Source organism: Bufo bufo, chromosome 4 (genome assembly GCF_905171765.1).
Source record: "Bufo bufo chromosome 4, aBufBuf1.1, whole genome shotgun sequence".
NCBI lineage: Eukaryota > Metazoa > Chordata > Amphibia > Anura > Bufonidae > Bufo > Bufo bufo.
Window position 1 is genome coordinate 392682904 of NC_053392.1, and position 17145 is coordinate 392700048.

The following is a 17145-nucleotide window of genomic DNA, read 5'->3' on the forward strand; positions in this document are numbered from 1 at the left end:
CACCACCCAAAGAGCTTAGGGCATTCCCACCATACATGCATAAAGGATCCTCTATCAGATAAACATCTCCAGCATCTATCACATCCAGATAGTGAGTATCTAGAGACTATATCCGGCGTTTTGTACCATCTGGTCATGATCTTGTATCCGTTCTCTTGGATACGGACACACCTAGACGATTTATGTGGGGAATGTAGAATAATGGCAATTTCTTTAGCTGTAAAAGAATGCTTTAGGTCTCTCTCCCATAGACCAATGAAAGAGGGTAAAACATTTGAAGTATGGGATCTAAATCTGTTGTATAGTTGTGAGATGACCCTTTTGGGAGTTCGTGAGCTGTCTATCAAGCTCTCAAACCATGTTAATGGTCTTAATAGGTCCCCCCAAGAAATATGTAGGGATAAGTATGTTTTAATAAAGTATATTGGGTTATTAAGCGTGCAAGAGGAGGGAATATCCAGGCTTTCCCTTAATTTATTTAATGAAAGAGAGGTGTTGTCAGTGAGCAAGTCCCTCACGCTAATAGCGGAATTTTTTAAGTGGGTGGGTAGACTATCTTGTAAAACTTTAGGAGCAGTTCGAAGGATATCACCAACTCGAAGGAGTGGTGAAGGGAATGGGACATGAAGGTGGGTAGATTGAAACCATTTCCATGCGTTGTAAGTGGCCCTAATCATTGGAGTTACATCTGGAGGGAAGGGAGGGAAGCATTTGTGTCCTAACAGAAGAGCTTTAAAGGATGATTTGATTAGTGTCTGTTCTATCTGGATCCAAGATTTGTGGGATGGGACTCTCAACCAGTCCACAACTCTTGCTAGTAGGACTGCCTTTCCGTATAGTTCCGGTCTGGGAGAGCAATTCCTCCAAGGGACTTGGGTCTGTTTAGAGTTTTATATGAGAGACGGGCCTTTTTCCCATTCCAAATGAAGGAGCTAAATAATGATCGAAGAGAAGCGTAGTATGCAGAAAAGATAGGGATAGGAAGAACCTGAATTAGATAAGTCAGTTTGGGTAAAACTAGGGACATGAGAATGTTTTTCCTGCCAAACCAAGATAAAATTAGTAAGTCGAGGTTTTTAAGAGAGGTGGAGATGTGGTTTAGGAGGGGTGAATAATTTAAAGCAAATAACAATTTTTTTTTCTTAATGTGTAGGGCAATTGATAATAAACATTTTTTTTTTATATATATACTTTATCAATTTCAGATTTTTTAATGTAAAAACTGACCCTGAAGTTGTCTTTTGGACGTGAGCTGCCCATCTTCACTGTTCAGCGCAGTACTGAATAGCAAAGACGTGCATCACTCACTGCGCTGCCTCACTGCTTCCCTCAGATATTCTCTAAAACTGGCCATGAGTACTATCTATCCCTCCCATCTCTCTCATCTATCTGTCTATCCACGCAGTCAGCCACCAGACCTTTACGTCGTCAGTGTATACCTCAGATGGAAGACACTAACACTAGGTGCACAGAGCCTGTGTGCTCAGGACCACCTCTAAGCAGTTCTGTTCAAACGGCTTTCGTTCTGGCAAATTCAAGCCATCTTTGCAATGGCTATCCATGGCTGTTTGTTCAGGGGTGAAAGGGGTATTTTCAGATGAGACAACCGCTAAAAATTGAAACACTCCATTTATAACCTCCAAACGACACGACTGGCCAACAGTAATTTTTTGCTAAATCAAATCCAAAGATTCAGTGATGCCCACTATAGAGTAATGCCAAAGAGTAGGACGTCAAAATGTCTCTCATTCCCATTGTGTCCATGACAGAAGCTAAGCTGCTGAATCACCTGGGAATACGATATACCATATTTTTCGCCCTATAAGACACACCGGCCCATAAGACGCACCTAGGTTTTTGGGGAGGAAAATAAGAAAAAAATAATTTTTAACCAAAATGGGTGCTTTTGGTGGGTTTGGAACTAATGGGGGATCTGTGAATGGCACTGTTATGGGGGATCTGTGGATGGCACTGTTATGGGGGATCTGTGGATGGCACTGTTATATATGTGCCATCCACAGATGTCCCCCATAAAACTGTCATCCACAGATTCTCCCCCCCCCCCCACCGCTCCAGTGCTGCAGTATACAAATATAAAATGTCTCATTCAATTAAAAGTGATTAAACATGCCCCCTCACTCCTAATATTACCGTACACCCTAACAGCTTCTGTACAACGCAGGCAGGCGCGTCACTCACTGACGTCACGTGCCTGCTTCATTCATAAAGTAGGCGGTGCAGGCACGTGACATCAGGGAGTTATGCTGCCGCCAGCCAGTCCTGCCTGCCTGCATTCTACAGAAGCTGTTAGGGTGTACGGTAATATTAAAAGTGGGGGGCATGTTTAATCACTTAATTGAATGAGAAATTGCCGGCCCCCAGCTCCTCCTCCAAGCCCCTCCCCGCTCGCTCATACATCGCAGCCTGCGATGTAAAAATTTCAGCATTCGCCCCATAAGACGCAGGGGCATTTCCCCCCCCCATTTTTTTGGGGAAAAGGTGCGTCTTATGGGCCGAAAAAATACGGTAATAAGTATTGTCCACATCACTCTAGAGCACTGAACTCCAACCTTTGGCTCTTCAGATGTTGCAAAACGCATGCTAGAAGTTGTAGTTTTGCAATAGCTGGAGAGCCACAGGTTGGAGACTACTGCACTAAAACAAATCAGTACCAGCTACAACTGCTAGAAAATTGTGCACATTCTTGTACTTTACCTCTCCAACATATCTCTGGTTTCATTCAGGAGACGGATGGTGGTGACGTCCTTCTCTGTTAGCCCACATGCCTGGTAAAATCAAATATTTATTTTTACCGCAGCTGGAAGCATTCTCAGCAACTGGAGAAGAACATTTCTGCTGTATAAATCTGCATCTGTGTCTTTCGTTTTGGGCCAATACATTATTGTTGACCTCACTGTTGGCTGAAGGATGGACACTGATTTACAATAATTTGGTACATAAGATTTCCATAGTAGTCATAGCCTCTGAGTGACAGTTGCTAATCTTGCCTATCTGTTATAGTACTTCCCAAAAATAGACCTTGCTTGTCTGCTAGGATTCAAACCTACTAAACACAGGAATTAATGGTAACAAGTCAACCAATGCCAAATTAAAGGTGATATTCATGAAGCCTTCATCTGGAGGATCAGAACTATACCTTTAAGGGCAGACTGTGACGTATCCCACTGTGCAGTGGAATATGTCACTCATAGACTCCCCCTGTAAAAGAAATAGCATATCTTATGCTATTCCATACCACACACAAGGGTATACCAATGCATACTGGTCAGACCAAAGGCCAAGATCCTTGATGTTGCTATTGGTATGTAATGTGTTAAAGGTCTATTTACAGATGTAGCAGGGTTAACACACAAACTCTTAACTTGAATTTCTTAACTCATTGCGTTATCTTGAAACAAAAGCCATTGAAAAGCAATTGAAGGCGTTTGCTTAACGCATTTAGTTTAGATAACAGATCTCAAAGCATGTGTGTTAACTCTGCTACATCTGTAGAGATGTATATGAGACTTGGATGGATATCATCACACTATAGAAATATTAATATCCTGATAATCTAACCTGCCTGGGACAATCTTGACTTCATTTTCTTAGTGCACGTAATAAAGGCCAGACTATATACCAAGAGGCCTAATGTCTATAAAGTATGGCAGCCATACACAAACAAACGGTTAACAGCTATCTCTACCAACTCCCTCATACAAGTTCAGCTTGGCCAAAAATGAAGGTGTATTTTTTAGGAAGAAGGGAAAAAGCTGCTGCCAGACACTTCTGGTGGTGGTTTATTTCCCGGGAGAACAAAAGGATCAGGCAAAAATCGTAATTTTGCCTGATCTTTCCCTCCCCAGACATAATCTGTCAGGAGCTTCTTATACACATCAAACGGTCAGCTGAACCAGTCATTCTCGGTTGGGGATAATAAGTATTCTCCTGTCAATATAGAAGAAGAACAGAAGCTCTACAGAATATCCGTTACTGCAACCGATAACTCAAGGCAGGAATGAAAAGGAACAAAAAGCACATGGAGGACTTATGGTAATATCCATATTCTGTTAGCTGTACCTTATGGCTAATTACTAAAATAAGAATTTTACAGCAGAACCAAGGGAAGAAAGAAAATGTCTGGCAAAGAACTACAAAATACAATAAAATTTACTTGACATGGTAATACTAAAAAAAAAAAACGAAAAAAAAAAAAAAATTGGACGCAGAGAAGCTGTAGCTCCAGACAAGGTCATGCTGTCTTGTTACTGGGCGGTGTACCCCTCCATTATGACAAATTATTAGAAAACCTTAGACACCCCTGTCTGTGAATTCCAGAAAAGTCACATTGAAAATCACGACCGTTGAAGAAGGTATTCACGTCTAGACAAGATGTCATAAAACTCAGCAACCTGTTCAACTGTTCTCACATTTCTTTCTCTTCTTCCAAAAAATATTTGGCATTTATAAAGACCACAGACGTTTTTCCCTGTATAATACTAAGATGTAAAGAACTGATACTAGAATTGTAGAACAAGCGATGTTGCATTAAAATGGATATCTAATCTTGTATGCTGGGGATCTGCTATTATTTAAAAGAAAAGAAAGATAAGATCTCTCATTGACCCAGTGCTGATCTCCCGCCTGCAGGATGCAGCGCTAGAGTGATGCCAAGCACTCATGTAAGTGACATAAGGAGTCTGACACTTATTCCCCTGCACTAGACTCTGCTGACATTTCAAAGACATTAAAATACACAAAAAATAATAATTATCCCAGATCTTAATCCCTTAAACGCCTCCTTTCCCGTGAGCATATATAGTCTTATACTACAATTAAAATTGAGAAATATATAAATAAATCTTCTGTATGTCCCAGGAGGTCAGCCATGTTTCTTATCAAACTCCTCACACTCCTGGCTGTAAGACAGCCGGATGAAGCAGGAGCCTTCTTGCCATGCTCTGTCCTATTCACTCTGCATTTTTACAAGACTGTTTGTGTCAGGATCATGGAGACCATAATTCCTGTCAGTTTGTGCTGAGGATAGGTCATCAATAAATATAACTTGGACAACCCCTTTAAATAGCTGCAGCACAGCGAGGCTGTCTGTTAGGTGAACTAAAAACATAAGTGTACATGTATAACAGGCTGAAGGGACTGTACAGCTTGTTCATTTATTCAGCGTCAGAAGGGATTAATAACTAAATAAGCAGGTTTGTATAAGATATTACTGCAGCTTACGGGCAGTCTGTCAGCAGTTTGTATCAGCACTAGGAAAGAGGAAAGACGCTCAAAACACCTTTTGTGGAGCTTTTGTAATCAGGAGTAGTGTGAATATGAACTTTTATTCTGCCAGGTTCTGCTCCTTAAGTGCCCTGGAGGTGGAGCTGGACTGTGGCATGCTATCCACACTGAGCTGCTTCATAGCCCTTATCTGCTCTGAGTGACAGCTGTAGTGGTCTCTGGGTTGGATGCAACAGAAGTGGCTCAGAGCAGAGTTAGGGGCTGTGAAGCAGCTAAGTGCAGACAGCAGAGAGAACCTCTTAATGAAGCCTACCCTGGACACTTAAAGAACAACTCCCGGCAAAATTTTTATTCTCTGACCTGTTAGGAAGGTACATGATGTAATCTGTAGTGAATGTAATTTTCTTACCAGCATCTGTGAGTTACACCTCCCTTATGCTTCTCAGATGTGTCATGTGATCAGACTCAACTGACACAGCATCTTATGTGTGGACAGGAAGTCAATGGGAGCCTCACTCTCCGTCTCATAGGAATGAATAGAGAAATAACTGACTTCTGGTCCTGTGTCAGTTGGAGATCAGAGAGTTGGTCACATGACATCACTTTCTAGCAAGTCAGAGAATAAACATTTTGCCGGGAGTTCTACTTTAAGGATCAGAATCTGGCAGAATGAAAATTCATATTCTTACTACTCCTGATGATAAAAGCTCCACAAAAGGTATGTTTGCCCTGCTCTTCCCAGCACTTACCTTTTGTTATCAGCCGTTTAACATACTATAATCTATGAACTTGGTGCTGTGGAGTAGATACCTGAGAGGTCAGTGGGTTCTCTTCGTCTGGCATCATAAAATAGCATAACTGAGACTTGCTCTGTGACTCCTCTGACGTCTTGTTATACTCTTCCACCAATCTGCGGATTTCTTTAATATGTTGCTCCAACTCAGTAAGTGAAAGAGACTTCTTTAGGGATAAACTGATCACAGTATACAGGATTAGAAGTGTTATCCTTTGTGGAGAGTATGCAATTTGCATATCATTTTAGATGAACCAAAAACACGTTTGAATCTTGTCAAAGGACAAAAAAAGAAATCCTTCTAGGGGTTATAACAAGACAATTAAAAATCTCGGACAAGCTCTACCATAGCATCAAACAAAAATAAATAAAAAAAACATACCCCTGTTTCCAGCGCCATTCTATGCAGCACTGGTTTGGTCTTGCTTGCTTGTTAACTAACTGCAGTGGGGGCATGCTGTTATATGGCACGACTGCTGCAGCCAAGCACTGTCTTTACCTTTAGACCTTCGTAGCCACTGCGGACCGAAGGCAAGCAGCGCCAGCAGGACTGGACCTGCGGTGCAGAGAACAAAGCTGGAGAAAGGGATTAGTATATCTTATTTTATGCTTTTGTAGGGTTTTATCCTAGATTTTTAATTATCTCGGACAACCCTTTAAAAGAAAAAGTACTGTACTAATAAAAACCCTCCATGTTTATATGTTAAGGTTATCATAGCCTGCCCATATAATACAACAATTTTACATTGCTGCAAGTCGTTAGACGATCAGGAGTAGAGAAAAAAAAAAAAACAGGGTGCATAATATAAAGTGTCATTACTTTCTATTTAAAATGTATTAAGTAACATAATATAGGCAATATCCCTTTAAGAATTATAAGCTTTCAATTAATACACGCGATTAGTATATACATTTAATAGAATTGGTATAGATTGTTGAAATATGAAGGAATAAGCAGCGGGGGCTCTGAAATGAAATATTTATAAAAAGAGAATGAATTATAGACCCTTCCATTTACCTGCCCAGCACTTTCCGGACTGCCTGTTTCACAAGTGTTATCAGCTCAGTAAGACCTGAGGGAAAAGAGATGACAGATCATGTTTGCGGAATCCTGCAGTCTCCAATATTCTGACACTGAGAAAATCACCTATTGTTTAGATCATGTTTTCATGTTAAACATATTTAGCAACATTTTGTTGATGTTATATTTAAGTCAATTTAAAAAAACATAAAATCCTACAGTTTTCACACTGTCCACTAAGTCTAATAATAGGCGACACTTCTTGGCCTGTTCAGATCACTTTACTGTGCAGTTATCGTCACAGACAGGATTAGAACAACAGATATCACCAATATATAGATAACACAGGATCCACCATGCACAATAGGTGATTGTCAAAGCTTATCTACTCCCTCCCGACTTCTGCATAGGTCACACAGCATGCCTAGAAAACTCTGAGGAAGCTCCCGTCCAATGTGGCTGCCATAACACATGTCTCTAAATAGTGTCAAGAACAGCTCAGGCAAGATGGCCGCCCCTATAATCATGTTCATTAAGTAGAATAAAAAAAATCTGTATTCAGAAAATAAAAACAGATTAGAACGCAGTGTATGTGTCACTATCTGGTTTTAACTGGCCAAAAAAAAAAAAAAAAGTCGGTGACACATTTCCTTTAAGATCAGCCAGCTGAAGGGTAGTAAGAAATATAATAAAATCCTACCATCTCCTAGGAGGTGCTGAATGCTAGAAAGATATTGTTGTTGTACCTCAGGGGACGCCTGAAGTCCCTGAAAATAGAATAACATTTCATTAGATGAAATAAATACTTTCGTGGCATGCTTAACAACTCTTTACTTTACATCTCTTCTGGTTTTTTGCTTTAGTGTAATTATTCAGGGTCACTTATTGCAGCTAGCACTTTTTTGGGGCACAGTAACTGCAGCTGCTTCCTCAGGAGAAAGAAGGCAATTCATGTTATTCAATCAACAATGGACGACTATTATTTCTTAAAAATCTAACAAAAAAAAACTTAAAAAAAGTTTTACTGCAGTGGAGCCATGTATCAAGGAAAAATGCACCTTCTATTGTAAAGCAACTAACTTTAACGGGGTTGTACAGTGGTATAATATTGATGATCTGTCCTCAGGATAAGTCGTAAATATCAGATCAGCAAGGGCCTGACTGCCAGCACCCCTGACGATCAGTTGTTTGAAGGGGTAGCGCACAGTCCTCTTCAAAGTTTACCTGCATGCCATTTCCTTGTAGCGACGATGCAGTGTAATTACAGCTGCTAGAACCATCCGGGTGAATGGAACAAACAGCTGGAATTACATTGCATCACCGCTACAAGGGAGATGGCAGTTAAACGTGGAAGAGGAAGCTGTGCAACCCCTTCAAACAACTGATCGGCGGAGGTTCTGCGAGTCAGACTCCAGCCGATCTGATACTGAGGACAGGTCACCAATATTATACCACTGTCTTTTATGCCACAATGTCGTGCTGTTCCTGTTATTTCTCCTACAAATGTAAGACTCATCTGACAATTGAGTGTTACCAGTTGGGGGGGTGTCCCCACACACTAAAGGGCCTTCTTTTTTAGGAACCTTTATTTGGCTGATCATCAGTCCATCTACACACCCCACTAATATATCAGTGAGTGGCATATATTCATCATTAAAGAGGTTGTCTGATCCTCCCACCAGGCTGTGTTTGTTTGTTTCCAGCGATAATGTCCCCGTATACTCCATGTGACTGCGGCAGCCAATCACTGGCCTTAGAGGTCATGCATTTAAATACTGCTGAGGTCAGCGATTGGCTGCAGCAGTGTCTGGGGAAAATGGCACATCACTGCTGCTGCCAAGAAGAGGACATCATAGTTGCAGAGGCAGGGAAGCCACAGAGTTGTAAGTGGAGCAGGATGAAATAGGTCAAACAACCCCTTTAATCATGATTATACGAGATATATATATATATATATATATATATATATATATATATATATATATATATATTTTATCTTCTGTCTCAGACGGCACTCTTGTCCATAATAAGGCTGCAGATGGGAGGGCACAGTAACACGCTGCACACCGGAAATTAGCGCAGGCACAGTTGAGGAAGCTAAGTGCCAAGCAGAGCTGTGACTTTCCTAATATGGAAAACCGTGCAAAGGTTGAAAATTAGGATACTGCATTAGTAAGTAGGATATAATATTCACTGGTTTACATTACCAATAAAGTGACCAACCCCTTTCACCCCTGGGCTCTCTGAAGAATTTCTATAAGATTGTTTGTTAGGCCTCATGCACACAAACATTTTGTTTCTGTGTCCGTTCCGTTTTTTTTTTTTTGCGGATAGGATGCAGACCCATTCATTTCAATAAGTCCGCAAAAAATGCGGACAGCATACCGTGTTCTATCCGCATCCGTATGTTCGTTCCGTAGCCCCGCAAAAAAAAATATAACGTCCTATTCTTGTCCGTTTTAGGCATTGTTAAAATGGATCCGCCAAAAAAAAAACAAAAAAAAAAAAAAACGGATGGCATACGGATGTCATCCGTTTTTCTTTGCGGATCCGCAATTTGTGGACCGCAAAACACATATGGTCGTGTGCATGTAGCCTTAGTCTGAGGGATTTTCTGCATGTTCTGGACACTGTGAGCAAGTTTACTCCTGTTTACTTTCAGCATTCATTTCTTGGTTTAGTGTTCCTTTAACTTACTTTATGGGGATCTAAAAGGGGTTATTATTACCATTTCAGCATTTAATGGGTGAGATGGGAATAACGTGAGTACACGGCAGTCGGGGACAGACAGAAATGGAAAGGGCCAAGCAGGCTGTACTCCACCACTTCCGTAGTTCCTGCAGTAAATCTGAAATAGTAGAGTGCAGCCAGCTCAAATGTTTCTGTAGCTCTGGCCACCCTCGGCCAGCAGTTATTCAAGTTATTTCCATCTTGGCTAGGAAAGGCTGAAATGGGGAATACACCTTTAAAACAGTATACTTTAAAGTGTGAGCACTAAGTGTGTAGGAAACCTCGTTAAATGTCCTTTTAGGACATGCATAATGTCTATGTCCACACAGGAGGGAAAAATTATTTGTTGCAAATACTGTATTGCAAATCGTAAAACCTGGAGATCTGGTTGCAGATTCGCTGCAGATTTCACCCTATGCTTTACAAAAGGTTAAATATGCAGCAAAAAGTCCAGAAAAAATTTCAATGCTGCAGATTTAAAATGCACATAGCGTGTCAATTTACACATGGATATTGTTTAGCAGTGTGTTTGCACAAATCTCATCCACGTTGCCACTACTTTAATAGGCCACTGATTTTCTGCTCACAAATCTGAATGGAATATACGCAGCATTTCAGTTTTTGTTTGGATGTACCCTAAAGCTCCTACTGTACCCGAAATGCTGTATTGTCTTGTTACATATTGTCTTGCAACCGTGGGGATACAGACGTGTTTGTCTGTGTTCTGATGGTACAGAAAGTCACACAACAAGTATCTCTTTCTGATGCAGAGAACAGAGTCTCATCATTTGATGGCAGCTTTGTTTGCACTAATGGAGTCACGGTGAACAATGGTACTACTGGCGCCTCCTGTGGCTGGCATTAATTGGAGCATGGTAGCTGAGACTAATGGAGGCCCTCTGACTAGTACTGCAGGCAGTATGGCAGTTCTTGCTATCAGGGTCACTGTAGATGTCCCTGCCGTGGAAAAATTCTGGCTGTTGCTATTCTAAGTAAGGCTCCATTCAGACGTCCGTATGAATGGTCCGGATCCATTCCGCAATCTATTTTAATGGGGCCGGAAAAGATGCAGACAGCACATTACTGGTCCGTGGCTCCGCAAAAAAATAGAACATGTCCTATTCTTGTCCGCAATAGCGGACAAGAATAGGCATTTTCTATTATAGTGCCGGTCATGTGTACATGGCCAGTGTCAGTGTTTTGCGCGTCCGCAAAACACTTATGGACATGTGAATGCACCCCAACTTAAAAGAATACCATTACACCATGTTATGCCTAGAGCTGGTCCCGAGAAAGGAGTACATGACATCAGACCAGGAATGGACCATCCCTGCACTAGAGCGTAGTTGGTGACTATTCTACAAGAAGAAACTTGACAGAAAAGAAGGTAACTAGGCAATTCTGGTCGTAGGTACAGACATTCACTGGAATAATTCATTTTGTGGTATAACCACTGAAAGCTTTTACTATTGTTTTCGCTTTGTGTGTGCGCAACAAATGATAAAACAGCTACACAGTTGAAAAAAAAAAAAAAAAAGGATCTGATGTCCTACGTGTACGTTTTACCTACATTGTCAGTCTTTGCTGCGGAAGAATTATCTAGGTAGATATATCCGCCAATAATATTTAGCTGAACTCTCAGGAGCACAACCAACATGCACGTACTGTACACTGCTACTATACTTCTAGCAAAACCTGGGAACAACAAGAAAAACAAAACACCATGAATACAGTCATTACTTTTGTCACTACAGTACAGGAAATGGAAACCTATGCTGAACAGATGTCATTCCCTCAACACTAAGTGGAAAAATAAAATAAAATAAAAAATATGGGCAGTTTGTAAACTCTTTTTTTTTCTTCTCCCTACCGACGTTTATGGGATGCAAGTAAGACCAGAAAATCACCACTAATAAGGTAAGTGCTTGGCTCTTATCTGCAGTTTGCATTTGAGATCTTTATAAATCACATTCTCTATGGCAAGTCATTCAGTTGTACTTTCCAGATTTATAGAGGTTAAAGGGGTTGTTAGAGGTCCAACTCCCAGTCCCCCCGCCGATCAGCTGGTTTAAGGTCCCTTTACATGGGACGATATTACAGCAGATTGTCGTGAAGAAGCGTTCCTTCCTGACAATCTGCTGATCACTAGCGGAGGAGGCCAGTGTATTTACATGCAGCGATCTCCTCACTAATGCTATCGCTCTTCCCTATAAGGACTCATTGTTTGCACAGCACGATCTGCTGCCGGTAAACGATCACTTTTGCATGCGCACAAACGATTGGATTACCCGATGAACAAGCCTTTTGCTTGTTCATCAGGTAATCGGTGGTACATTTACACTGCCCGATCATCCCCAACGAGCGTTACTATGACCGCTCATTAGCGATAATCTGTGCAATTCTTGGCCTTTTAGCTGCACGCCATTTAGATTGTAGTGCAGTGCAATTACACCTTTCTCTCCTGTTCACATGAATGGGAAAGGGAGTTATAATTACACTGCACTGCCGCTACAATCTAGATGATGATGGTGAACAATGAAGTGCATCAGCCTCTTCAGCCAGCTAATTGGCGGGGGTGCCAGGAGTCATACCCCCGCCAATCTGATACCGATTACCTATCCTGAGGACAGGTCATCAATATCTTGACATTGCACAACCCCTTTAAGTGAACTAAACTTAAAGAGTTACTTAGACAGAAACTGTTGAAAAGGGGGACATTTTATACTGCCAGAAAAATCTACTAATACAAATACATTCAGGTAGGATCTTCCCAAAAGAATGCATTTGAAAAAAGCCTTCTGCATCAAGTATGGCACATTTTATTCTGAAAACTAAGATTTCACTTACTAATAATCTTCAGATCTTCCCATATTTCTATCTTGTTTGACGGTCTGCAGAAGACAAAATGGAATTTATGGATAAAAACACATACATAAAATGTCTCTAAAGATCACTAAAGCCCAAGGAAAAAGTAACATATATACTTATATACACTTCACTGAAGAAATGGGATTAGCCACCTGCCACACCAAGATGAATATGCAAACTAGGATACATGGCAGAGCAGAGTGATGCTTTGCAGGACTCATCATACGTGAGCATTACAAAGACATCCATCCATGTGTCACTGCAAGGGAAATATGTACAAAGTGAATGCGTTCCCACAGCTATACCAGCTGATTTCAGGGCACATGTCGCATACATGGGAGGAGATTTCCAAAGGTTCACATCAATGGAGCTGCAAAACTATACACCACATCTAGCGTTGTTGGCCATGTTTAATCTAATCTGAGAAAATCCTTTTAAGTGCATGGTAGACTTTGGGGCCATTGTTACACCCCAGCTGCTATGATTTTTTTGCAAAACCAACAATCGTGAGGTTGGGGGGCACTAATGGCCTGGCCCCCATTTTGTAAAACCAAATAGGAGCCATAGCTGCTATTGACCACAGCATCTGAAAGGTTAAACAGCTAGGATCAGAGTTGTTCCCAATCCCAGTCACTAGAGTAGGGTGTCGGCATACTTCAGCCAGAAACTGTAAGTGATGGTGCAGGCACAGCAGGAACGACGTACAACTATGACACAGAGTGGGAAAGCATTAAGAGTACTGCTTACCAGCACATACACACTAGTTCACAAATCCATTGAGAATTGATAAACTTTTATTACATTATGGCTATGAAGAATACCTGTTTTTCAGCAGACTTGTTAGGCTTTCTGAATTCAGCTGGTGCATTAAAGCCTCTCTCAGAGTCGGGAGCATTGATAATACTGCAAGGAAGTACAAATGCAGAGACTATTAGGGGCTGTCCAGCAGCAGAAAATGATTATTCTTAATAAAATGTACCATAACTGAAATTATTAATAGACTTTACCGTTCGGTATTGCATGGATCATCCTATTTCTGGTCCTGTTGGTTTAGAAGTGGGGGTCGAAGTAGGACAATCCACTCACCTTTGAACAGTAATGTATGGTGAAACGTCTTGGAGACGGTCTTCTAGTGGGTAGTGTTGAGCGAACTTGTGTTTTAAGTTCGGCATCTAAAGTTCGGGTTACCGAAGAATCTCGTTATGGATTCTAAATTCCGTTACGGTCCATGGTAGCGAAATCCATAACGCTATTCTTCGATAACCTGAACTTTAGATGCCGAACTTGAAACACAAATTCGCTCAACACTACTGAAAGAAGATGCCCAGTACTGACCATACTATAATGGGTGGTCTTATTTTCTCACGAAGCAGTCGAATGTTTGCTTTAAAAGAGAACGCCACAATCTTAAAAGGGTTGTACGACTATTTGTAAGTGATGACCTAACCTCTGGATTAGTCATCAGTATCTGCTCGGTGGGGGTCCCGGGATCCCCACCGATCTGCTGTCTGAGAAAACCCAGCGCTCCAATGAGCAACACTTCCTTCTTGCTGCTTACCCTAGCCCTAGTCACCACCATCACATGGCCTAAGCGCAGCTCTGCCCGATTCAAGGGAATGGGGCCAAGTTGCTATAAGAACAGCCAATGTACGGCGCTGTGCTTGGTAAGCTGCAAGAAGGCCGCGGCGCTCACTGGAACTGATCAGCAGGGGTCCGGGTGTTGGACCTCGAGTGTTCAGATACTGATGACTTATCCAGAGGATTGTTCTATTAGAAAGTACTATTAGTATTCCTTCAAAATTAGATCTGCTGCGGGAATCAGACCGGTGGCATAGCAGTAGTGGGACATTTAAAAGGTGAGTGAAGTTTTTTTTCCTTTATGTCAGACAGCCCCCTGCTCTCTGTCCTCTATGCAGGAGCCTGCATAGTATCCCCTGAAGACGCCGAATTATCGGTAAAACATGTAGGGATGCAGGAACTTCGTTTTTAGTTCAGGAAAAACAGGCAGGGACCCCACAGTGGGAAATGATATTTAGAGAGTGAGAGACAGAGATCTTTGGAGAATTGGAGACTCGAGGGGGGGTTAATTATTCCGCCTGGCTGAGTCCGATGTGAGAATACACACTATATAGCAAGCATCATCCATCTCCCGGACCCCGTTTCCCCTGAGAGTTTCAAGCATAAAGTTCCCAAGTAGTTTATGTATTTTTAACAGAGTGATTAATAAAGATTTAATTTTATTATTAGTCAGAGAGGTTGCAAAGGTTACGCTAAGGTCCAAGTGACCACCTAACCCCTCTTTCTGCTAAACCACTCTCCCTCAAGTCAAACGGGACGCAGTGGAACATTTTTTCTGGCGCAGTTGCTTCAGAAATGGGTAATGCAACATTTATGCATCAGAAATATGCCAAATTTTGGCACATTTTATGTGGTAATCACACATTGATGTCATTGTCACAACGCTGGACTGATTGCATTCTGGTAACCCTGAATCACCAACTTTGCTGGGTTTGGATCTCTTTCTTTCAGTAGCACATCTGCTTCTACCCTGAATCCTTGTACGCTTGGACCTCTTCCCTTCAGATACCCATTTCAAAAGATCGGCAGCAACAGCCAAGCTTTACATAGCATCTTAAGCGTTTTAGTACGGCTTATGCATAAGCTGTCTGTTCTACTCTTATCATACTGTACTGCTGTCAAGGGGAAGTATTCTACTGATATCAGCCATCTAACTTCAAAGACTGAGGATTCAGCAAACTGTACGAGTTATTCTTTAATCACCCTCTGGAAGAAAAAAAAGAAAAAAAGTATTAAAGACAAAATCCCCTAATAATAACAACCTGTCATGTTACATGTCCTCTGATTGCTCTCAAAATGATACTGTCTCCGCGCTTGTGCAATATAATCAGCAGCTTCTCTCTCTTGAATTTCACGGATTTTCCTTTGAGCATACTTTCCAAGGATGTACACACCTAGAAATAAAGACAGTAATAAAAAAATAAAAATATATATATATATATATATAACAATAAACGCAGCATGTTGTGACACAATCAGTACATATGTAATCCCAACACATTTCCTACAATGGATCCGCCAAAAAAATAAAATAATGGATGCGACAAGGATGTCATCTGTATTTTTTGCGGATCGTAAAATACGTACAGTTGTGTGAATGTACCCTTATATTTTTGTCCGTCTCACCGAGCTGGTCGAACGTGCTCTGTTTACATCTTATGTTAGAAGCTGTGGCAGTTACAGAGAGAGAGCTGCAGCAGAAAGGGCACGCTCCTTGAGCTGCCAGGCTGAAGATAATCCAGCAGAGCATTTGGAGCAGTGAATGTGAGGTACAGAGCTGGTATTCTCATGTACTTTATGATGTCTAATTTTCATTTTTACATCAATTATGGCAAAATCCTTTTTAATAGATTGGACCCCTTGCGATCCCAAGAGCAAGAGGTTCCCAAGCCCCCTCTATGACTCAAGCGGTACTGTGCAGGTTAGCCCACTCAGAGCACTATCAGACCTACAGAAGTTATTGGAGGGGTGGGGACCCCTTGTTCTCGTGGTCACCCGTTTGACTATACAGGCTGCGAGTGATGACATTTTGGATCAGCAAGTCATCACTACAGCCAACCACTGGCCTCAGTCAAATGCTGTCCTTATTGGCATCGAGTACGAAGTGATTATGTCAGTAAGCATAACAAGTGCCCGCTGAGGTCAGCGATTGGCTGCAGCCGTCACATGCCAATAGGACACGTCATCGCTGGCAGCCTGTATAAACAATATAATGTGGCTGACTAGTGAAGCCTTTACACTGGATCAGCAGGAGACTGAAGGGATGATTCCATTTTTTTTATTTTAGGACATTTGCGGCTTCTTTTATACTTTGATAGGAAAATCTGTAAAACCAGTTCTCCAATGAACCTTCAAATCTGAGCACACTTAAAATGGGGGCACATTGAGGAGAGCTGCAGACAGATGAACCTAGAGTGCTGAGACGTCCCATGTCAGGAGCGCTTTATAGCTTTCATAAATGTGCCTAACTGCATCATCATTCCTCATATGAATTATTAATAGAAGAGCCTTTATACTGGTTACACAATGTAGTATCATGGGCCTAATGATACCATAGGTCATAACAGTGATCACAATGCCGGTTAATAAGCCACTTACAAGGATATTCGCTATTATCACCTGGCACATGGGCAAATGTAATTAAAAGCCATCAGGTGACACATTTGCTCGGTCCTGACTATACAAACAGGCCATAGTAAAATGGAGAACAGTCAGCTATTGCACTGGATGAATGGATCCTGTTCAATGTCGCCAAATGATTTGAAGCCTTGGGGGACAGTCACTTTATTGCCCTATGCCAAATACTGAATCCATCAACCACGCTGAAAAACTCAATCACTTGCTCGTTGCTGCTCTGGCTTTCTTCAGCGGTCTTCCGATTCCCGTCCCGTAAACTTTTGGATGGACAGGG

General features: G+C 41.5%; 1 protein-coding gene across 1 annotated transcript in view; it reads right to left on the bottom strand.

Annotated features, from left to right (window-relative positions):
* Positions 1-17145, bottom strand: part of PEX3 (peroxisomal biogenesis factor 3) — a 48044-nt gene that overhangs the window by 12925 nt on the left and 17974 nt on the right. The window contains exons 3-10 of the mRNA XM_040429248.1: positions 15497-15628; positions 13478-13559; positions 12636-12679; positions 11359-11483; positions 7759-7825; positions 7056-7110; positions 6055-6217; positions 2716-2786 (exon numbers count right to left, since the gene is read on the bottom strand). Of these exons, the coding sequence (XP_040285182.1) occupies positions 2716-2786; positions 6055-6217; positions 7056-7110; positions 7759-7825; positions 11359-11483; positions 12636-12679; positions 13478-13559; positions 15497-15628 (739 nt within the window). The remainder of the gene's footprint in view (positions 1-2715; positions 2787-6054; positions 6218-7055; positions 7111-7758; positions 7826-11358; positions 11484-12635; positions 12680-13477; positions 13560-15496; positions 15629-17145) is intronic.